This window comes from Labeo rohita, chromosome 1 (genome assembly GCF_022985175.1).
Source record: "Labeo rohita strain BAU-BD-2019 chromosome 1, IGBB_LRoh.1.0, whole genome shotgun sequence".
NCBI classification, from domain to species: Eukaryota; Metazoa; Chordata; class Actinopteri; order Cypriniformes; family Cyprinidae; genus Labeo; species Labeo rohita.
Window position 1 is genome coordinate 25,613,318 of NC_066869.1, and position 24,240 is coordinate 25,637,557.

General features: G+C 36.1%; 3 protein-coding genes across 4 annotated transcripts; 2 read left to right on the top strand and 1 right to left on the bottom strand.

Annotated features, from left to right (window-relative positions):
• Window positions 1–235: 235 nt before the first annotated feature.
• sparcl1 (SPARC-like 1) lies at window positions 236–9,740 on the bottom strand. Its single transcript, XM_051118570.1, has 11 exons — window positions 9,709–9,740; window positions 8,859–8,914; window positions 7,107–7,169; window positions 5,526–6,482; window positions 5,161–5,263; window positions 4,732–4,853; window positions 3,192–3,312; window positions 2,114–2,250; window positions 1,748–1,896; window positions 979–1,127; window positions 236–821 (listed from the first exon to the last, which is right to left on the bottom strand). The coding sequence occupies exons 2-11, from the start codon at window positions 8,910–8,912 to the stop codon at window positions 793–795; spliced, it is 1,884 nt and encodes a 627-aa protein (XP_050974527.1). The 5' UTR covers window positions 8,913–8,914; window positions 9,709–9,740; the 3' UTR covers window positions 236–792.
• Window positions 9,741–11,975: 2,235 nt separating this feature from the next.
• On the top strand, window positions 11,976–15,257 carry scpp1 (secretory calcium-binding phosphoprotein 1). 2 transcript variants are annotated; one of them, XM_051114929.1, is made up of 9 exons: window positions 11,976–12,282; window positions 12,400–12,454; window positions 12,540–12,587; window positions 12,688–12,750; window positions 13,879–13,908; window positions 14,007–14,042; window positions 14,136–14,168; window positions 14,283–14,348; window positions 14,429–15,257. In XM_051114929.1, the coding sequence occupies exons 2-9, from the start codon at window positions 12,401–12,403 to the stop codon at window positions 14,882–14,884; spliced, it is 786 nt and encodes a 261-aa protein (XP_050970886.1). In that variant the 5' UTR covers window positions 11,976–12,282; window position 12,400; the 3' UTR covers window positions 14,885–15,257. The 2 variants fall into 2 exon arrangements, with proteins under 2 accessions (XP_050970886.1, XP_050970897.1); XM_051114940.1 differs by having other exon boundaries at window positions 12,239–12,282; window positions 12,388–12,454.
• Window positions 15,258–17,403: 2,146 nt separating this feature from the next.
• tnip2 (TNFAIP3 interacting protein 2) lies at window positions 17,404–22,406 on the top strand. Its single transcript, XM_051121714.1, has 6 exons — window positions 17,404–18,094; window positions 18,550–18,843; window positions 18,937–19,026; window positions 19,213–19,491; window positions 19,623–19,739; window positions 20,729–22,406. The coding sequence occupies exons 1-6, from the start codon at window positions 17,774–17,776 to the stop codon at window positions 20,969–20,971; spliced, it is 1,344 nt and encodes a 447-aa protein (XP_050977671.1). The 5' UTR covers window positions 17,404–17,773; the 3' UTR covers window positions 20,972–22,406.
• Window positions 22,407–24,240: the final 1,834 nt, after the last annotated feature.

Genomic DNA, 24,240 nt, shown 5'->3' on the forward strand with positions numbered 1-24,240 from the left:
ACGTTCACTTAATTACACTGCACACTTAGGCACACACTTCTGACAGCAGTAATTTAATGACTTCCTAAGTTTTTTTTTTTTTTTTTTTCCCCAGACACATTTTTTGTTGTTTGTTGTAATTACAGTGGTCATACCCCACACAGTTCTTTTCCAAACACAGTAACTGCTGTCAGTGTGTGTAACAACTTATAACATAAGACATAAAACTTGTGATGCCAACTGAACCGAACCTTTAATAGTTGTTACAATCTTTCAGTTTTAAGGAATTTTAGGAAATTACATTATCATTTAAAAAAAAAAAAAAAAAAATCTTTAAGATTTACATTACATGGTCATATAAAATAGTGGATTTAAAAAAAAAAAAGTTAAATTCCTGATTCATTTATTTAAGCCATTAATATAATTTGTGATAAATATGTAGGACAATAAGCACATATGTAAGAGTGGCTTGTTTTTCCCCCATAATCTAAAAACATTTTTCAGCACGTTTATAAAATCTATTTTATTTAGTTCTTTATTCACTATGTAAACTTTTCCCCTTGGAATGCATACAAAAACTCTTCAACTAAAACTACTTATTTTTTTGTTTTTTTGAACTAAATTATTAACTATAGTTCCTCTCATTTCCAATAAGCTACACATAAAAAGATTTTGAGACATTCTTGTCCATCATGATCGTTACACTTTAAAAAAAACAGTAGTATTTCACTGAACAGACTGCCATAATTAATTCAGAAAGACAACCTTTGCTTCTATTAGCTCAAAGATGCCTGTTTAGGCATTCGCTCTTGCTCAGAACAGCAGATTGGTATCCATATCCTCTGTAGGAATAAAAAGATGGAAAAAGATGAAAAAACAAACCTGGTTTGTTTATAAAGTTTTGATTTATTTAAAACGTGTGCATAAAAAATGCATTTAAAGTGAATGAAAAATAAATTAAAAACTTTGAGTTGTTTAAGACGAGGCCTTCAGTCTTACCTTCCTTCATGCCAAAGCAGATGCACCACTCTTTGAAGGAGACCAATTTGTCCTTGTCAGCATCACACTTTTGGAAAAAGACTGAGGTGCAGTGCTCCATTGGAACTAGGGGAACACGTAGTGGAGCCAGCTCAGAGTGAGAAAGAAACCTGCAAGAGCATAACGTACATCCACCAGTGAACAAAACAACATAATTTGTCATGAGGATAAAATTAATTAATGGATTTTAAAATCTTAATGAGCATATTTCATATCCACTCCTTTTGAAATACCAACACTAGATTTCTAAAGCTACTGTATGAAATTTTCTCACTTTTCAGTTTAATGCAGAAAGAAATCTATAAGTAAATTGTTCGTAGGCAGATTTCCCCCACACTGCAGCTTTAAAGCCACTGTCTAACCACTGACGTTGTGGAGGATATTGGCACCAAGTCTGTCTTTTTCTGGAAATGTCCCTCAACCACATCCTCACACCGGCTAAAAATATTACTGAACCTCCTGTATGAGTAAGTCAGAGTTAGAATAGTCTCTGGCTCAGACGTCTTGCCCACGAACTGCCCATTTGTGACCAATCACGTATGCGCACACGCTGCAACTGGCGAGAATTTCCCAAAAATGCATGTTCTGATCTAACTGGGTAGCTTTAAGTATCTGAATCAGGGTTCAGATACTTTTATCAGTTTTTTAGTCAAAACTCTGGCTGCAAGATAAAAGCTAGAAGGAAATTTGACATCTGACTTCATTAGAAATCTGTACACACAGCCCCCACCTGTCTGAAGGATGCTGGTCCATCTGTGCAAACTGCCAGTGTACTGGATAGATGTACATGTTGTAGTTCTTCTCAAAGTCTTGCTGTAAAAGCTCAACGGGGTGATCGCCTGCATGAAGCCGTCTCTCACTCTCATAGATCTTCTGAACCTGTTGAGCAGAGTGTTCGTCATGTGTGATGAATTCATATTTGGTGATTTAGATACAATCAAGGACTATATTTCAAAGTAGTACATCAAAATTGTGTATTTCACTGTCAAAAGTTGGAGAGCTGAGTAGAATTGTTTTAAAGCTACTGTTTGTTTCTTTGGGAGACATGTGATATCTAGTTTAAAAACTATCTGTCCAGTATCTCTGATAGACATACTCTGATTCTTTGTTTAGCTGTGAGAAAGCCAGGAGACATGGATTCATGCTCATATAACTGCAAAAGCACGTTTTTCAGCCAGTCCCGCATACGCAGAGGGAACTGCACCAGCTCCGACTCCAGACATGGAGGAATAACTGCCAGAGAAATCACACAAAATAAACATTAGGAGAAATGAAATCAGACAAAAATGAAACAATTGTAGATATACATTAAGAGTGTAGAGCTATGAAATTATGCTATTTAAATAAGTGGAAAATTATTAATGAAGTGTCTATTTACACTAAGTTCAAATAGCCCGGCTTGTTGGCAGAGGCTGTTTACACTAACTCCGCCCACCAATGTGTGTTTGGGCTAGACAAGATTTCAAAAGACACCTATCAAACAGCAGCTTCAGTGGTGTAGATAGTCTGGCACGTCACACATAGTTTTTATGACACGATCGACCCGAGTTCTACCTTTTCACATCTCATGTCACATCAGAAAGACATTTATTTTCAATAAAAATCAACGTAACAATTGAAAAGTTAAATTGGGTAGGGTTAGGGTAAGTATAGGGAGGGTTTTATTGTCCCAATAAGGAAGAATTCATTTAATAATTTTAATAAAAAATATTATTTACAGATTTTACACTCACTACATTATTACTGCATACTGTTTTATAGTATACTACAACACTGAGGTGCAGATATTTGCCACTTTCTGTATTAAGTAGTATAAATAGCAGAAAGTCCTGCTATTTTAACATAGTGTAAATAGAATCTATTGCTATTCTAAGAAACTATTCTATTTTAAATTAGTGTAAACAAAATCCATTGCTATTTGTACTTAGTGTAAATAGCACCTATCGCTATTTACACTTAGTGCAAATAGCTGCTGCCAAAAATTAAATGGTAATATTGATTTTAATTATCTGTGGACAATACAGCTGAGAAAATGATTCTGGATGAATTAAATGAGAAATGTTTATACTGAAGTGTCTGAATTGTTATTGCAGACTTCTGAGTGCAGTTTTTGAGACATTGCTGAGATCTCTTCAGAAACTTCACATACAAATCTTTACAATAGCGTTTCTTACATTTGCAGGATCCGGTGTAATCCAGGTGAAGTCTGTGGCCTATTTTGGTCCCCTCAAGGCCACACTTGGTAGCAAAGAGCTGACAGGATGTGTCATATGTCTTGTTGTCAGTTCCACATACCTAAAATGAAAATGTCCCAATAATAATTATTATATTTTTATTTCGTCAATATCTGATATCTGTTAATTAAAGGTTTGATCTGTAATGGAATATGTACTTTTGGAAGGAACAAGTCTCACTTGGGGCAGTACCCTACTAAATGTACACTTTAGCTACTAACTAGGGCTGTCAATTCAATTATATATGTGTGTACCATGTGTATATATATATATATATATATATATATACACACACACACACACACATTTATATATATATATATATATATATATATAAATAGCTATATATATACACACACATTTTATATATATATATATATACACACACATACATATATAGTTATACAAAAGTTCTTTCTGTTTCTTGAATCTGATTGGCTGATAAGAGTGTGATATTAAAGTGATATCAAAACTCCAACAGCCATTTCACAGTTGATCATGTGTCATGTGTCATGTGTCATAGCGGACCCTTCACAAAATCACCCTTAACAGATGAAAGGATATTAACGTTATGACAAAGATAGCGATTTCCCCAGCAGATATTCAGACATGTTTATTGTGAATACGAGACCAATCTGAAGAATGAATGCTGTATCAGATGTAGGTAATCACACTCACCCAGTCCATCTCTCTCTCATAATACTATACGTAATACAGTGAGCTTTACTACAGTAATACAATGAAGAAACTCAACATTCTTTCATTACTAGTTCTAAAGTGATGTTTTCGAATTAGTAACGGAGGCTTGGGTTCAACTGTTAAACTGTCAACAATTCAAACTAGGTTTGAATCCACAGTGGAAGGAAGTAGTTCTGCACAAAAGAGGGCTTTTAAAGACACTCCATTGTTATTTTATGTAATTAAACACTCATGCTTTCAAACTGTTGTATAAATGCAATATCACACTCATAGACGTGAGATATGGCTGTATATCGGCCTGCTGTGATTACCTGCGGCACTGGTGTCTATGGCCGAATTACACCCGTGAAGATATACAGCCATATCTCACGTCTACTTGTGTGATGTTGCTTATATAATACACATGCCGGCTCTAGCAGCACCATACACATGCATTGATGTGTCAGTTGTGTTGCTATTTATGCAGGGTCAGAAAACTCTCAGACTTCATCAAAAATATCTTAATTTGTCTTCAGAGGATAAACAAAGGTCTTTATGGGTTTAGAACAGCATGACGGTGAGTAATTAATGACAGAATTTTCATTTTTGGGTAAACTATCCCTTTAAAGTACTAATATGTATCAGTTAGGAGTAAATGTGGATGTACTTTTTTCCTTTAGTACCTTAGGGTACCACCCCAGTGACAGCTTTGTATCTTTTTTTCTGAGAGCGTACATTTGGTAATTAAATCAGTTTTACTGTAATCAGCTAAATGCAAATTAAACTAATTATGTATACTTACATGCTCAAAATCATTTACACTTGGAGGACATTCTGACGGCTCCTGACACACACAGACGGGTTTGTTCTCATCGTTCATTTTGCATGTCTTCCCTCTTTTACAGGGAAAGTTCTCACAGGGGTCTGGACAAAACATAAAAGAATGTGCAAATATCTTGGCAAATACTGTATCCTAAAATCAGGCATCCATTGCTGCTTTAAAAGGCTCTCAGAGAGACATCTAATAAAGGTTATATATAACAACCCTGTAAAAAAGTGCCAGCATTCCTTTGCCTCTGTTGGTTTGGATAGAGCATAAACCAGGGGCTAAGACTCTCATTGACTTCTTAAGCCAGGATGGTTTAACAGTCTATGCTAAAAAAAAATCTCTGCTCAGCAGATTCCCAATAAGAATTTGGGTCTATGGAGATAATGCTGAAACAACACTCACCAGCTTCCAACCCCTGTCCACTGGGCCGATGAGTGGGTCGAATGTCAGGGTAAAGCTCCATAGTGGCCCTAATTTGTACGGGATTCATCCCCACCAATCGGGTCTATAAAGAGGCAAAACCAACACATTTCAATATATGAGACATTTTGGATGGAAAATTTCAAACATATATAGCCTAATTCAAATAATTAAAACTGGCACACCTGCTTAAACTATTAAATTTTCACCCAAAAACTAATCCACTAAAAGCACATATTTGTGGGCTATAAACTACCTTGTCTTGTCAAAAGCTTACAGTCTGGCTGTGTTAATGTAGAAAATTCACATCTATTTTAAGATAACAATGTGTGTGATGCATTTTGTACCCATTTCCCATTCTTCCTTTTGGCTTTAGGCTCTGTATTTTCAATGGGCTCCGCCAATTCTTCTGGGTCTTTCCTGTGAGTATGTTCCGCAGTTTCTTCCATTGTACCAGCTTGGTCATTCTGCATCTTCTCCATCCGCTGGTTGTTTCGCTGCTTCTTGGCTTTGCCCTTTCCATGGCTATTACTTTCATTCTTCTGCTTTTTCTTCTCCTTCTTTGTCTTCTTGCCACTGCTGTTTTTCTCATCCTGTTGATCACTCTTCTCTTTTTCATTGACATCCTCAGAGTCCCGAAAAGCCTCTTTAAGCTCATCTTGGGTTTGTTCTGCTGGCACTTCCTGTTCTTCTGCAGTGTCTTCGGAGTCAGTGTTGGATTGCTGGGAATCATAGTCCACTGTGACTGTGGGAATCACATCTTCAGCTGTTTCTTCTACCTCTTTTATAGTGTTGATGGTTGAAGCTTTGGCCTCCTCTATCTTGACAGGTAGTGGCTGTGAAGCATCACGGTCAGCTGCATAGTCCAAATCCATTGGTATCTCTGACTCGGTACTGCTGTCAGTCTCATTTGCATCCTCTACCTTGTTCTCACCTTCTCTTTGTTCAGTTCCATCTTCGTTCTTCATTGTAGATTCTCCATCTTTCTTTTTCTCCTCCATCTTCTTTATTTCTTTGTCTTTTTCTGGACTGTCACCATCATCTTCATCTTCCTGCACAGGTTCATCTGCCTCCTCAGGGACCTGCAGGAGCTGAGTCAGTGCCTCCTCACTCAGGAGCAAAGGTGTATTCTTCTCACCTTCCTCTGAACCTTTAATCTCTTCTGCCCCTGCTTGCTTCATCTCCACACGGCTCTCATTCTCCTCACTCGTGTCTTCATCCTCTGGGTCCTGAGTGCTGGACTCAAAAGGCAGAAATGTGGGTAGAACTCCATCCTTACTGTCATGATGCTTCACTGACTCTGACTTAAAAAACAAAATAAAGTAATAATAATAATTTGATGAAGATTTAATGTTATATTTAAAAACCCTACATTTAAGCAACATTTAACAGACTGACAGTTCTCTAGTCAGTAAATGATATATCCTGGATTAAAACAAATTTGTGTTCTTTAACAAATCAGTTGAGTGAATAATTCAGTGACTTGCTTACATAAACTTGAATGAATCAAAGTTTTTGAAAGATCAATATTTAATATTTTCTATATAAAATAATTATATAAATTATTATAATTCTATAAATTAATTTATATTATAATTATTATACAATAATAATAATAATAATAATATAGCATTTTTTACATAAAATGTATAATTATATTTAATTTATAAATATACAGTGGTCAACATTTGAAGTGGATTAAAGTTGTCCTAAAACCAAAACAATACCCATTCTTGTCCTAGGACTACTTTGATGAAATTTTTGATCCACCTCAAATGCTGACTACTGTATTTTTAAAATATAGGTAAATACAGGCTGAAATATAGACTGAAAAAATGACTTGAAAACTATAGGAAACAATTTAACGCAGGTCGGGGAGTAAATTCTTTGTAAGCAGAGTAGTCGAGTAAAGTCTTTTTAAGAATCACCTGCTCTTTTGGAGTCGGGTTGTGTTTGACATGCTGATTTTTTCCATGAGGCTTACTTTGTACCTAAAACAAATAAAAATAAATAAAACAAAAATACATATATATAAAAATCAAGGTCACAGGGTCAGAAATTAACGAGGGCTTGTGGCAAAATGCCACTAAAATAAACAAAAATGCCCCATAAATTCAAGATGCTCCAGAAGGAAAAACAATGCATTAAGAGCCAGGCTCTAAACTTTTGAACGAAATGAAGATGTGTACATTTTTCTTATTTTGCCTAAATATATATATATATATATATATATATATTTTTTTTTTTTTTTTTTTTTTTTTTTCCATTTAGTACTGCCCTTCAGAAGCAACAGAACATACTTACATGTTTCCCAGAAGACAAAATAAGTTAAATTTACCCTGATCTTCAAATTCTAAAAGTTTTCACCCCCCGGCTCTTAATGCATCGTTGTCCTCAGTGTGAAAAGATGGATCTCAAAATCATACAGTCAAACAACATACAGGACAAACAAGGGACTCATGAACAACTATCATTAAACAAAAAAAAACAGCTGTGGATTATTCAGGTAGCAACACAGTATTAAAAATCATGCGTATGTAAACTTTTGAGTCATTTTTTAAAAATCAACTATTATTTTTTATGTAAAAAGCTTCTATCTTTTATCTTATCTTTTAAAAATCTTCTTGAAATGTCTTATTCAGGTCAGCACTAAATGAAAAATAACATGCATTCTGTATGATCCCTCTTATTCTGGTAAAATAATTAACATTTTGCAGATTCTAAGTGTATGTAAAATTTTGACCTCAACTGTAGCGCTTTGTTTTGGTTTATGAAAGTTAAGGTTAAGCTGTCAAATATCTCAGTATATCTCAGTAGGACAGTGTAATACCATGCTGAAGTTTCAAGATGAAAATATTCTAAAATATTCTATTTTTTTCAGCACAGAGTTTGCAAAGACGTGGCACACATGAACACGCCATTGCACATGACGTTCACTGCTTTATTTACAGAACAAACTGCATTTTCCCAGACAGCAATCTTGTTTCTGCTGAACGATTTATACAAACTCATACCAACGTGAAATTACATCGCTGTTGATGTAATCCTTCCATCTCAATAGTTTGAGATTATCTATGACTGACCGCTCTGTTGCAATATCCAGGAGGAATGCAGATATTTTGCCAGTTGAGCATTGTCTTTCTATTTCCTAATAAGTAACTAAAGTTGAGAATCCATTTACATTACATTCTCCTAGCTGAACTGAAAAACATGCCTAGGCCTTGTGATTTAAGCGAGGCACTTTGTCATTTTAAATCTACACAATTATCCTTTCACCAGCCATGGGAATGTGGGATTGATTTACTGCCCAGCAGAACTCCATTTAAGAGTTAGTCTACTCCCATTCCAATCCCCAGAGTAAAGCAATGAAATAATATATAGCCATGTTTGTGATTAGCCATGTCAAACCCTCTCTGTTGGCCCAGGTCATATATTACAACAGATTTCATTACAGCTTACAATGTTCCCACTGATTTATCTACACACTTGATAACTTTTGATTGACTCTCTAAAAGCTGCTTGTCTCGAATGTCCAGCATGCATATTTCTCATTGCTTGCATTTGAAACTTTATATTTTGAAATATGTTCTTGGAAACGTCTTTTGGGTTGGGTTTCATTTGGCTTCTTTGACCTTTGTGGATTTTTATTGCGGGATTATAGAAATGTTCATTTTACTTACATATGCGGCCAGCGCTGAGACCAAAAAGCAGAAGAGAAACAGGTCTTTCTTCATTTCTGGAAAAAAGAAAATCAACAATCATTTGTATGGATGTCAGTAGAGTCCTGTGTCCTATCTTAAAACTTCCTGAAAAACTTGAAGTGACATGATGTCCCCATTCCCTATTCTTTCTATCTAAGAATTCTGCTTTTCTGCCCTCTGGGTCGTTCTCACACAGGGTTCAGAGTGCTCCATCTGTATGCTGGACATACTCCTGCCATGACACCCCAGCATAAATCAGCCGCCTCAGTTGTCGTGGTAACAGGGCCCAGGAGATGAGCCCTGTTCAAAAGTCACATTCAAAGTCCGGAGGGGCAAAGCAAACATCAGAAGCTACTAGACTGGAAAAAAAGTCGACTAAGTACACAAGCTTTTTGCTTCCTGCACAGAGACAATGTGCCCATTATTGGCCATGTTGATGCGCACAATGACTGGGGTGCAACGGCATGAAGATACTGCATGCCAAAAGATGATATAGAACTTTTCATTATTTAATTACTTTATTTCTTATGTTTTTTTAATTTTAAAATGCACAATTTCCAAACAACAACTTTACGCAATGCATATTTAATTCCTGACTATTTATCACGTAAAATACTTTCAGAAAACAAAGATTCAACTTCTTGCACTTCTCCAGCAATTAAAAACTTTAAATAAATCAAAATGTACATTGTTATTGATGACACCAACATATGCATCATGCTCACAGTTTTTTTTTTTTTTTTTTGGATTACGTTATTATTATTATTATTATTTCAGAAGTGATCATTTAATTTATTCACTTAACTTGAAATTAAAATTTGAGACTTACCTGAGCTGTGATGTTGCCGATAAAAAGGGGAGGAATTTCGAGTCACAGAGAGTCACCGAGAGGCAGTCAGTCAAAGTACCTCTCACTCCCTTCTGCCTCCCCCTCAGCACTGTACATCAGATGTCCTTCATCTGCACTGGGCCATTCAAACAGACACAACTGAAGCTTCGGTGGGGGATGGGGTAATGAACAAAGTGATGGAGAGTCACTCGAAAACACACCGGTACAATTTGAACTCTCTTAAACATTCATAATGTATTTAATGTTTCCAGTGTTTTAGGAATTCTGGATTCAAATTATTTAACATTTTAATTTAACAAACTAGTTATATTTTCTGAAAACATTTAATACATCTATTTGGAAAACAAAGAGACCCACTGGTGCTTGGTAGATTTTCAGATCTTGAAGCTATGAGCAGCCCTGGGAGAGGGAATTTTGATATTTAAAGCTAGAAGTAAATATTAAAAACCACCTGTAGATGGCGCCCAGTGTTTTTGCAGACTTTGAATCTTTGTCAACTTTTTGTCATCATTGTTTTATTAACTGTGCACCTATTTTGGTTATAGAATATCAATTCATTAAAAAAAAGAAAGAAACGATAGATAGATAGATAGATAGATAGATAGATAGATAGATAGATAGATAGATAGATAGATAGATAGATAGATAGATAGATAGAATTTTTTAATCTATGCATCCATCTATCCACCCATCTATCTATCTATCTATCTATCTATCTATCTATCTATCTATCTATCTATCTATCTATCTATCTATCTATCTATCAAAATGTTATATTTAGTTTCAACCATACTGTACCCTAGAAAGCAGCTTGGCTGTTTCACAACAATGTCAACATTAACTGTTCTGGATTAATAATAATAATAATAATAACATCACCACCACCACCACCACTAATAATAATAATAATAATAATAATAATAATAATAATAATAATAATAATCAATTATTTTATTTAATTTTTGAAGAGATTGAAATGATTGTGTGCTTGTTTCAACCACACTTTACCCTACAAAACTTTACAATAACAACAATAATAATAATGTAACCTTAACTATTCTGAAAATATAATAACAATAATAATAATAATAATAATAATAATAATATACACAAATGTTACAATAATAATCAGAATAATAATTTATATATATATATGCACACAGATGCATCATTAGAATATTGTGGAAAAGTTTTTTTTGTACCTTATTTTAAAAAATTGAAACACGCATATATTCTAAATTCATTTAGAAATTACATGCAAAGTAAAACATTACAAAAGTTTTTTTTTTTTTTTTTTAAATCCAGCATCTCAAAACATTAGAATATTTACATTTGAGTTTCATTAAATGACCATCCCTACAGTATAAAATACATTTTAAATAATATTTATTATTTTATTTTATTTTATTTTGAAGAGGTTTAAATGATTATGTGCTATTTCAACCATACTCTACACTGTATAGCAGCTAACCCTAACCCTAACCCTAACAAGAATAATAATAATAATAACCAACAACAACAACAACAACAACAACAACAATAATAATAATAATAATAATTCTCTCTTTTTCTTTAAGTTTAAGTTTACATATCAGACCCTTTCTCTTATATCTTTCTCACATCTACCCTTTCCACATCCACCTTTTCTCAGGAAATCTATTTATAACTCCAAGCAAATTCCACTCAAATTGTGAGAGGTGAATATTCATTAGCGAACCACTATGCATTGTGTTATATTTATCAGCAAACATCTTGCTACTATATGTGGGTTTTTGGGTACACTGCAATGATTACGAGTATAATTGCAAGGAATGTTTGCAAAATGGAAATATTCCACTCTTCACCAACACACACACACAGACAAGGAAAAAAAAAGGAGCACTCCAAATATGGGCCTTCAGGAAGTGGTGACATAATTTATTTATTTTTTTTTAAACAAAAAAAACTGTGTGGTGGGGACAAGTTAATATAGGGATATTTAAATAAGCAAACTATCATAAAAGAATGATGCCATTTGTTGTTTTAAACAATTTATATCCATGAGGTTCATAATAAACATATAGAATTTAAAGAAGGTCTATACAGTAGTGCTTGTCTATGAAAAAGAAAAAAATGCTCTGAGTTGGAATGCTCTCATTATGGACTTCCTGTCCCAGTGTGGGATCAGACAGTACTCTTACTCAGTATTTAGAGGCCACACACCCTATAGTTTAGCATCTTAAAATAGACACGTACAGGAGAGGAAGTTTGGGTGAGCGCGCACTGTAGTGTGTGTCATTGCATTATGTAAACATTCTTACTGTGCCACTCTCATTTTCTTGCATATTCCAGCTCCAGTTAATGTGCCCCCACAGTAATCTGAGTGTTGGCGAGCAGGAAGTGATGCAGTTACCTTAATGAAGAGTCAGCCTGTTAAATAGCGCTTTCTCTAGACATACCATTAAATCCAGTCTTTAGCTTTAGCTATAAACACTCTCTGTAAAGTACTCGCGTTCATTCACTCCATCTCTTCTGCTTTCTTGGACTTCGCATTCGGACTAAGAGAAAAGAAAGGTAAGGTTTTCCTACCCAATGTATTATTTTTAAGCTGAAATGTTTTAAAAAATGTTAAAACACTACAAACTATATTGAAGAACAATATGGATTTTTATTCTCCAGATTTTATTTCAGAATGAAACCTGTCATATTGATTCTCTGTCTGCTGGGAGCAGCCTATGCTAATCCAGTGAGTACTGCAGTGAATAAATGTAATGTTCTTTCCATACATTTCAAAGAGTGACAATGTTTTTTTTTCTCGAATTATCTCACAGATCTTGCATAAAATGGCTATGGAGATGATTCAACATGCATCCAACTCTGTAAGTTATGCTCAGTCCATTTTAAAGAAACCTTTTTGCTAACTTTTGTGTTAAAAGTGTTTTAGGTAATGCTGTTCTCATAATCTTTTATATTCCACAGTCAGAAAGCTCTTCGATATCTGAATCCTCCGACCAGAGCAATACCTCAGAACTTTCAGATGAGGTGCACTTTCAGTCTAACTCCACATCTTATATATTCAAAAATAAACTTGCATTTTTATCTAGAAGAAGGGACAACTGTATACACTACCAGTCAAAAGTTTTTGAACAGCAAGATTTTTAATGTTTTTTAAGAACTCTCTTTTGCTCACCAAGTCTGCATTTAATTGATTCAAAGTACAGCAAATTTGTAAAATATTTTTACTATTTAAAATAACTGTATTCTGTTTGAATATATTTTAAAATGTAATTTATTCTATTATTTCAAAGCTGAATTTTTAGAATCATTACTCCAGTCACATGATCCTTCAGAATAGAATCACTTTAATATTCTGATTTGCAGCTCGAAAAAACATTTATTATTATTATAATGTTGAAAAGAGCTAAGTAGAATTTTTTCAGGTTTCTTTGATAAATAGAAAGTTCAGAAAAACAGCATTTATCTGAAATAGAAATCTTTTGTAACATAAATGTCACTTTTGATCAATTTAAAGCACTATTGCTAAATAAAAGTATTACATATTTCTATATTTCTTGAACAGCAAATCAGCATATTAGAATGATTTATAAAGGATCGTGTGACATTGAAGACTGGCGTAATGAAAATTTTGCTTTGATCATTAGATCACAAAAATAAATTACAGTTTAAAATATATTCAAATAGAAAGCAGTTGTTTCAAATAGTAAAAATATTTAAAATTTTGCTGTTTTTCTGTATTTTGGATCAAATAAATGCAGGCTTGGTGATCAGAAGAGACTTCTTCAAAAAACATTAATAATTTTACTGTTCAAAAACTTTTGACTGGTAGTGTACATGTTTTCAATGTTTATCACGATCAGCAAGACATGGTAAAATAAGTTTTTTTTTAAATATTTGAGATATTCAAACTCAGTTTCAGTTTTTAAGTTGAAAGGACTTGCACAGCCAGTTTGATTTTAATTAAAAATGTAAGGCAGCAACAAAACTTTTTTTAGTCGTAGTTTTTAAGTTGAAGTAGGTAGGAATGTTTTTACAGTGAGGAGAACCTTTTAATTTTCTTATCCCAAGAATATCTAACTATATATGGAACTGTCTGTATGTAATGCCAAAAAAAGGAATTAAAATTGTTTAAAATTGTTTGTCTATTTGCAGAAGTCTAAGGAAACTGTCTCTGACAGCAATGTAAGTGCAAAGACTACTATATCAACCATTAAGAAAATATTTAAATATATTGCTGTTAAGAAAACAGGCTCACTTCACTTTCTCTGCTTTCTTGACAGAGCTCAGAATCAACTGAATCAGACTCGAGCGAACCGGTAAAACTACTTTTCACAAATTTACAAAAACACTAAACAGATGAATATGACTGCAAATATCTTACCATGTTTTTATATATATCTTGTTTCAAGTTTTCTAGTGAAAGCCATTCTGTGGAAAGTCTGGTAAGTTACTTTGCTCTAATATAACATAAAACTAATGCTCTAAAGCCTATTGGTTGCAGAGAAATTGAATTCCTGTTTATACTGTCCTGTGGTTTCTCATCAATGGCTATCTAGACTGGGAAAAGCGAGACTGCACTGACATCAGATAACACTCACAGCAGTAAAGAGAACGTTCGTAGGGTAAGGATCATCCAATTTCATGCATTACACCACAAGTGTGGTTACACAAGAATAATAACCATCATAATGCATTCACACAGGGATGGATCTACACCCTCAAATGGGTCCATGTGAACAACAACAATGGTAAAGTGCAAGCGACCAGCCAGCCAGAAGAGAATGACATCAAATCCACAAGTGACGCATCAAAAAAAAGTGAAAGCAGTGAATCAAGTGAAAGCCAGGAAACGGCTGTTCCGAACACAAAGGAAGAGGACAACAGTGCCGACACAAGCGAAAGCACTGAAAATAGTTCCATTGTCGACGGTACTGAGTACAGTAACAGCAATAGCAGCAGCAGCAGCAGCAGCAGTAGCAGTGAAAGCACCGAGTCCAAAAACAGCACAGTAGACAGCGAAAGTCGCTCAACTGAGTGCCAGCCAGGGGCTGACAGCCAAGAATGTGACAGCGAGGAAGACTTTCCTCAGGATATCGGTGATGATGGTGCAACCGACCCCTTCAATGGCATCCTGATGCCTGATGTCACTGAGCCCTAGCAGCAGTTCTAAGACATAATTTTATGACTCAATGCTCTGATATCTGCAAATGGAAATCCCAGGAATATATTAAAATGGGAATATTTTATTAAAGAAACTATTTAAAGGAGGGTATGTAAGGAAATTGATATAATAATATTAATATAAACTATTAAATAAATGTTAATAAAACAGTTTTTAAGGTACCTCAGTCTGTATTTAACTTAAAATTAAACGTGCTGTAGGCGTAGATTGATATTTTGATTTTATATTTTCTTTTTTAATATTTGCTTTTTATCACTGAATATCTCTTTTTTATTTATAGATGTTGTAGTCATTTATTTATACTGTTGGTATTAACCGTTTTCAAATAAATAAAGTAAAGAAAAAGCCATGCATTACCTAAGTGTTGTTTTTCCCAAGAATTCCTAATGCAAATACAATCTGCATACGCAAGCACCATGCATTCCTAAAATGAAAGGGTTGCCCTAATGCAATCCAAGAGTAATGACCAACTTCATTGCCTGTAATTTTACAGATTTAGTTCATACCTTTGCACAAGCATGCCTAAACAATAAAAATGTGTACAGAGAGCTGAAATTGCTGTTATGTAACATCAAACTATGAAAGAGCACTTTCAGAAGCAAGGAATATTGCCACAATTATGTCTATGTGTGTGTGTGTGATTGACTTATTTACAAGTAATATATCATGTCTGTCAAACACATGTCATTGCTGTTTTGATACCACAAGATGGTGGCAAACTTTAAAGAACAGTCGTGGGGTTTCCCTAGACAGAACATCATGAACTCACACAAACATTACATGCTGTGCGGGACTTTCTGCCGTTTCATGTGTGCTGCTTTTGGCAGAGGGATAAAGATTCCTTACGCTAAGAATGGGGGTTTAGACATTGTAAGTTTGTTAATTACTGTATAATTAAAATGACTGTTTTATGGTTCAGTCTTCAGATAACAGACTAAGCACCAGTGGCTTTCATTGTCTAGACAATTGACAAAGGGTGATCCAAGATAATGGCAGGCATTACCCACCATGACAAGAAGAGGTAAAAACTTTGAATAATAGGTTTTTTAGAGACTGCAATACATAATGCATACGAATTTGCTAAATTCCTCAGTTTAAAAGACGATATAAAATAGTCAGATGCCCTTTTCCTTAAAGTTACCAATATATTACATGTTACCGTTGAATTATTAGGCTATATGTTAACAAAACAATACTCATTTTGCATGTTCTCAAAAAGACCCCAATATGAATGCTGAATTTGGGGGTAACGCATTGTACTCAGGCTACGTTTTCAAGCAACTAGTAAAGTGACGCATTACATTTTCATTTACAAGAAAAATAACTAAGTTATTTTTCAAATAACTAACACCATTTACTTCGTTTTACCACTGACTGACTGACAGTTCTCCTGTCCCCATGTTGAGGGAAACTGGGAGTAAGTGCAGAGGCGAACTCAGAATATGCTGCAAACTTGCAATAATGAAATATGTTAAATAACACATATATCCTTTATGTTTTTGCTGCTGACCTTCGATGACCTAATTCAACCATTAGCAAACATTACTTTAGGCTAATATTACACTAACATTTTAGACTAGCATTTTAAACTAACATTTGTACTTCAAATTTTTTTTTTTATTGCTGAGGAGTGTTGAACCTTCTTCTCCTGTGTTCTACTGTACAGATGTGAATTTACATTTCCTTTAGCCTGAGACTTATTTCACATTTGGTGTAAAAGGGCTTTTATGTTTGCCAAAAGTAGAACTTTTTGTATAAAAAACAAACAAGCAAGTCAGCTCAGATTTAACAAGTAACGTAAAAGTAACGTGACGCATTACATAAAAAGTAACCAAGTATAGCATGGTTACTTTTTTGGGGAGTAACGCAATTTTGTAAAGCATTGCTTTTAAACGTAACTTTCCCCAACACTGATCACCACGTTTATCATCAAACTGTTTTGGGGTGTAGCAACATTTAACAGAAGATTTTTTTGATAAAAGTTGGTATAACCAACTACCAGCTGTTTCGGTTCTATTCACTTTATGGACAAAAATCCAGTGGAAGTCAAAGAGAACCGAAACGTTTAGGTTACCAATTTCTCCCAAATATCTTCTCCTGTGTTCTACAGAAGGAGGAAGGTCACGTTTGGAGCTACATGAGGGTGAGTAAATGATTCTTCGTGGTTGGATGGACTATACCGTTAAAAATGGTTTACTTAGCCCTACTTTCATCACAGTCATGGCTTTTCTTAACTTCATCTAAACCGGCGTAGGTTTTTGTCCTACGTCATGCGAAAGCCACCGGTCGTAGTAAGCCAAGCTCAACAGGCAGCTCTTCACACGCGTACATGAGGGACTTTATGTGATTAAAGCATGTTAAAGTCCCATTACACTGCGTTTTTACACAGTCCGTGAGCGACGCGACAAACTAGAACTTCCCTAGGAAGCCGAGTCGCGTCACTGGCAGGTCGCCAGCAATCTTCGTGCACGCGCACCAGGCGGCGTCAAGCTAAATCTTCCTAAACCTGATGTCACACCGAGGAGAGCGGCAACTGTCTTTAAAAAGTGTAAAATCACAATTAAACCACACACGACTCGACAATTAACTCGTTTGATGCCAAACGAGGGGCTGTTGCCGAACCATTTTTCGACGTTTAATTTTAAGTACAAGAAAAAATATACCCTATTTGAGATGGGGAAGTCCCTGCAAGGAAATCCCCTCTTCATAAGATAATTTCGAAATTGAGAGAGGCTCTCACAGGCTGAAGCTTTCTGCCTTTGGTCTACAGCAGACGTATGTGAGCCTATGACACTCAAACTTGTACAATCTATGGGAAAATCGATCTTTATGTGTTGGTTTTAACGCGCCAGCGGATTGTTCAGCATGGATGAGATGAAGAGGGAGAACGAGGCGCTGAAAGCGAAGTTGCGCAGCTGCTCTACACTCAACACAATTTACCACGAAACACAACAAGAAATTGCTCGTTTAAATCAATTGGTCATCTCCAAAGACGGAATTATTACCGAATTGAGGGCGAGACTGGGGAAATATGAGAAAACAGTGGTCATAGAAGGAGAGGAGCCCTATATTGTAGGGCCGTCGAAATCTCTCATCGAGAGTTTGTGTAAGGAAATTTGCAAATTAAAGCAAAAACTCAAGGACTCAGAGGCAGACACCGCCCAGAGACTGGAAACCAGTAAAACAGTAAGTTAAAACTCATTTTTCATTTGCCTTCCTGCTTCTCCTATGTAATCATCAACAATGACATGTCAGGTTTTGTTTTTTTCCTCTCTCTCTCTCATTACTTTTTTTTTTCCAACAACAACCCTAAAGCACTGTAAAGTGTGTCTTTGTAAAATACCTGAATTCCTTCATCAAGAAAATGCTAATAATAATACTACTACTAATAAAACTAAATCCAGCTTATGAAGATTTGGTGGTCCTAGCTGGTTTCAGATAGTCCCCAAAACCCTTCTAAAACAGACCGGTGTGGTCAACCATGTTTTTTTCAGCAGGTTTGCAAGTATACATTTGTTTACTAACACATGAATACTTCATAGTATATGCTTGAGCGGTGGTGAGACAAGTGAATTTCTTCTTTACATTCACCTGTCAGGAAATGAGCATGAAGGAGTCATCTGACTGTTTGCTTGTTCCAGGAGATCCAGAGGTTGCAAGAAAAGTTGAAGGAGAAGGATCAAGAGATAGAGATCATCAGGGAAAGGCCCGAGCACGAGAAAGAAAGGGAGATCCAGCGACTGCGCTCCACCTTGGCCGAAAGTGACCGGACGCAGGCCACCAGGGCCGTCCTTTGCAACTCTCTGGCTGAAGAAGCTGAGCAGTTGAGGGCACAGCTGGGAGCCACCGTGCAGGTGTGCCAGGAGCTTTTGGGACGGCTGGAGAAGGAGAAAAACAAGTCAGTCATGGCGGATCAGAGAACTCAGGCAAATGAGGTGTGTTGGGGAAACTTATGAGCATTCTGCAACATCTGGACTAATCTTTATTTAACAACTATATTTGACCTAGCTTTTCTGTATCTTCATCAGATGAAAGATTCCCCTGAAGTTCCCCATCTAAATGTCATCATCAGCAAGTTAGAAGAAGAGAACGACCAGCTTAAAAAGAGAGTTGCATATGTAAGGATCACATGATGGAACCAATTTGATCATCACCCACTGACATTTGTTTTTACCTGTTTCATTTGCAGAAAATGTCATTCTGTGCTTTTTACGGAAAGAAACAACAATGTAGAATATTCTTGGAAAATGTCATGTCATTTTGCTCTGTTCACATCATAAATACATGCCTTTGTTCCATCTCAGGTGGAAAGTTTAAACTCAAAGTGGCAGAAGTACGACTCCAGTAGAGAGGAGTATGTGAGGGGCTTGTGTCAGAAGTTGAAAGAGTCAAACGGTCTGGCATCCGCAGGTCCGACCCTAACCCAAACGTCGGCTTCGGGCAACGTGGCTTTGTTCCAGCAGGAGATCGCGCGGCTCAACGGCCTCCTGCAGGACAAGATGATGGAGTGCGACAGGTTCAGCAGAGAGAGGGATGACAGTAAAAGAAGAGACCAGGAGCGCATTCAGATGCTTGAGCAGCAGGTCTTTATCAGTTCAAATTCTGAATTCTTCTTAAACAGGAAGTCATTGTTTTTTGTGTTACAACAAAGGCGAGAAGTAGTTTTGTTTGGCTTTCTGCCCATAAACCAAGTGCCTTCCTTGTTCCCTTGTAGGTTTTGGCATATATTGAGGATTTCAAATCCGAGAGGGCAGACCGAGAACGTGCTCAGGGTAAAATCCTGGACCTTCAAGATGAAGTTGCGCGACTACAACTGCAAATACGCACACAGGCAAGTCTCATTAGAAAAGCCTCAATAAAAGAACGAAATTCTTAAAAAGATAATTTGACCTTACGCAACGCAAGGTTAATTTAGGTTATACTAAACTTACAGTTGCACTGACTGATTTTAAAATATATCAGTGCCTTTGTTTTGTCTTAAGATGGACACCAGTAATGTTTTTACTAAGGCACGTTTATAAAAAATTAACTATGGCCTAAAGCTGGCTTAGTCTAAGCCCTGTCTGTGAAACCAGGGGCTAGTTGCATAAACCTAACCTCTATGTTAAGACAGTGTCTTAAGAACCAGTTTAACAAACCAGCAGTCAACTAAAGGCTAATCAGTCTTATATTTTGGATTCAACACATTTTGACCAGTCTTCAAGAAAAAAAATTAGATGACTAACCTTTAAGACTAGTCTAAACCGTTTATGCAACAGCCCCCAGGACATTAAATAGTTAAAATAGTTAGTTTTAAATTATTATGGATTGTTTTAAGTACATCTTGATGCACATCTGAGAGCAATAGATCAAAAAAAAAAAAAAACAGATATAGGGTGGATACAGCTGTTGATTGGATTTTGAGATGTGGGCGTTGCATTGAAAAGTGAATTTGAACTTGCAGTCGAATATGAAAGGGCGAGGTTTAAGTGGACTAAATTATTCCAGAAGTCTGGAAAATGTCACCGGAGAGAAGTCTGTTATGACATCTTGATTAAAACATTATGGGGTATATACACGGATGATTCATGCACACTATGATTTATAACATACTTACAAAATAGACAGGGTGAATTTTCATTAAAAGCTAACAATTTTTCCCCCTCGCTTCATACACTGCAAAAAGTGGCAACCTGCATTTCTACACGATTCAACCCATAAAAAGTCGATTAAAACCAGTGCATTTACCATTTTAGGTTACCATTTGTTTTCAGTGCAGCCCAACCAGCATGAGATTTTATAATCCAAATCAATAACACACATTGTTTCTTCATCATTCAGAGCGTCCAAGATGCCCCATCCTCACGGCGACTTCACATTGGCCTAAAAAAAGTTCCCCACCGACAGACGGACACAGCCGAACCACTAAGAAACAATCCCCCAGAAACAAGCTCAAAGAGGACTATCAGTAACACGGCACCGCAGGGAGCCGCTGAACTGCAGTGCCCTCGCTGTCTCACCACGTATGACGACGATCACACGGCCGAATACCTAAACCACTGGGACGAGTGTGCCAAGCTGTGAGTCTCTCACCTCACTGACTTTTCACAGGGCACAGAAAGCACTGAGGACAGAATCACTACAAGCTTGCAGACTATGGGATGTTGACAGGGTGTTGATGAAGGCAGGGACACGTTTAAACAGGATGGAGACGAAGGAAGAGCTTTTTTCTTTTGGCTTGGCTTTTTGTTTGTGGGCTTGGTTGATGTTAAGAAGGTCGCTTGTGGCATAGGACTCAAGATGTGACTTTGGGTTGGTCATTCCCAGTTCAAAGGCTTACTCACATGGCTGTCACTGACGGTTTGCTTACGAAGAGTTATTCAATCTCAAGCATTTGTGGTTTTGTCACTGGGTTTTGTCATTTGTTCAGTTCATGGTGTCAAGCATGGTACATTTTGTCTGAGTTTCAATCAAATTTTGCTTATTACTGTACTGCAGATCTGTGTATAATTCAGATGGATCGTAAAATTGGTATCATATACCTCACCAATATGTATTCTCTTTATCAGCTGGTTTGCACTTTTTGCTATTTTAATTATTGCTAAATACAGATGATAAAAATACATAACCATTTATATTTAATACATAAGCTTCTCTATTAGTAGACTGTTAAATATAATTCATACTGTTTTTGTTACGGTGCTATTTGTAAAGATTATTGTAATATTTTTATAGTTCATTTTTGGTTTATTTGTAAGTTTATTGTTATTATTTGCCTTAAGCTTAAAACAGAAATTCAAATTCATACTAAAATATACAGAGCAGCACAGCGCACACTATTAATCATCTGATTCATATATATATACATATATCAAACTTCAGTTTCTGATTATAAATGTTAAACAGTTCCGTCATATAACATGTCATTACTTTCTCAGAGTTTGAGGCACCTTCTGACTGTGAGGTACTTGCCATTCGATCCCCCTCTGCAGTTGAAAACATTCTAGTTTTAAGTAAGAGAGGAAGTTCCCTACATCCTGGTAAACTGAGACGTGAAGTTTTCACATCTCAGATGCTGCGTATGACAAAATGGCCTCCTATTGCAGCGCACTTGAACACTTTAACAGGGTTCTAAGGCACTGACAACCAAAATATCACAGAGATGCCAAATTAAAACTGTGTGCTAACAATAGGAGGATTTATTTTTATAATAAAATATTTGCTTAAGGACATTTTTCGAAACAGTGTAATCTTGTTTGTGTCTGAGTGTTTGCACAGTCATTTTTAGTAAGATATGGGAAACCAGACACTGAGAGAGTTGTGATAATGCTGGCAAGATCATGAGGCATAGTGTGTCATAAAGCATTAAACTCAAGTCCCATGGGATTTGAAAGAGTGTGTGTGTGTTCGCAAGTGGTGGAAAGCCCCTTCCCAAGCACAACTGAATGGACAGGCTATAACTGCAGCAAATTCTCAGCTGTCCTGAGGCTTGGAAGTGAATACAAGAAGAGAAGCAGGCGACTGTAGGGTAGAGGGATATAGCGGGACTGGCTATTTAAAGGGGAGGAGGCTGTGGGACCAAACAAGGCTAGTGTTTGTTACTGAAACACATTAGTGTTATACAAACACTAATATCACCGAATTCTTACTGTTAAATATACACAATTTTGTAGCTGACATAGTTTTGAGAGACCATTAACACATTATCCAAGCCATTATGAAAGGATTCAGACTGCCACTGGAGAACTTTGTGTGTGCTCATGTGTGGTTCGTTAGATATGAGAGATATTATCTCATGGAATTTGAATGCTGCAGGTTTGATGTACTTTTGTAGGCCAGAACGTAGAAATGAGTTAGCATTTTAGCACTTCTGTTTCCATCATCGTAAAGTCAGTGGGTTTTTGGTTAAATGTTTGACATAATACCTGTGGTTAACACAAGCATAAGATATTTTCACATTTATGCTATGACAAAAAAATACCACAGTTATTCCTCCTTGTGCTTTTTTAAAAAACTTTTGCTTCTCTTGAAAGAGTTAACAAGTCTAAATGGGTCAGATGGCATTAAGCAGTTGCAGAAACGCTGCACTTTAATCACAATCCAAACAACTATGCTACATATCCACCTTATTTGTTCTGTAATAGTGGGTGCGGCAGTTTGTACATTTTATGAGTCTGGCTTCCAGTCTCATCCGCGTCCAGCTATTATTAGCTGTACATAACAGCTAGTTTTGCCGCTTGATTTTGCATATTGGTGTGTCTTAACGTATTATTTTAATGTATTACCTTGATTATGAACACACTGGTTTGTAGTGCTAACAGTTTTACGTTTATGGACCCTTTTCACACGCCTGTGATGACGCGTTTTAACGGTCATCCTCATCATAAATCCTTTAAAAATTTTTATATTTTGAATTTTAACAATATGTATGTACATTTATAACACTATACTTTGTATTACATCACCTTTTCATCAAGTTACAAAAAACTAGTTAACGCTATGCGAGGGTGTTTCTAATGTCACGTCTATGGGAGGGATGGTAAATTTGACATCAGTCTCTCTCAATTTTTTTCCTTTGACTGTAAGTCGTGAAAACACTATCTTGTAGTTTTTCTTTTGCTTTTTGAGCAAATGGGAAAGCAAAAAATATATTTGTGGTACTCTCCCATTCACTGCTCTCGGAGTTTACCCAACTATGACGACTTCCGCTATGAGAAACCCGGAAATGTGAGAAAGGTCCTTGCATGTTGTTATTCTTCTCCTTACTTTTGCCTATAGCGGCTAATAAACCGGAAGTCTCGCACATACTACCACGTTGAATAAGTGTGGATGGTATGCGCAGTTTTTGATGTAAATTAGATGGATAATTTCAACATTTAAAGCAAAAACATAATGGTCTTACTTTAGCTTTGCGAAATTATGTTACATAAAACATACCTTTCGCGAAAGAAGAACAGCTGACGGACTGAATGAGTCGCAAATTCACTTACTGAAAGCAGATGGCGCTTATAACGGCGTTTTATCCCGACCTGTAAACAAAGCAGCTCGGTGCTGTAAACACTACATTAACGTGCATACGGAGGTATGACGAAAATAAAATATCATCTAAACTTTTCTGAAGACAGTCGGTTCCCCTCAGAGATACATTAATATTAACCCCAGTTAAGTATTTAGGACTTTCTTTTAATATTTTACGCATTTTGAACAATTATCTTGCTCTGCCTACTAGTAGTACTAGTGATTAGCCGTTTCTCCATCTTGGCTGAGCTTTCAGTGTTGTTACGGGAAAGGATGAAGCTAATTGGTTGGTTCTTGTCACATGACCGCGGTGCGCTTGCGGCATTCTGAAAAGT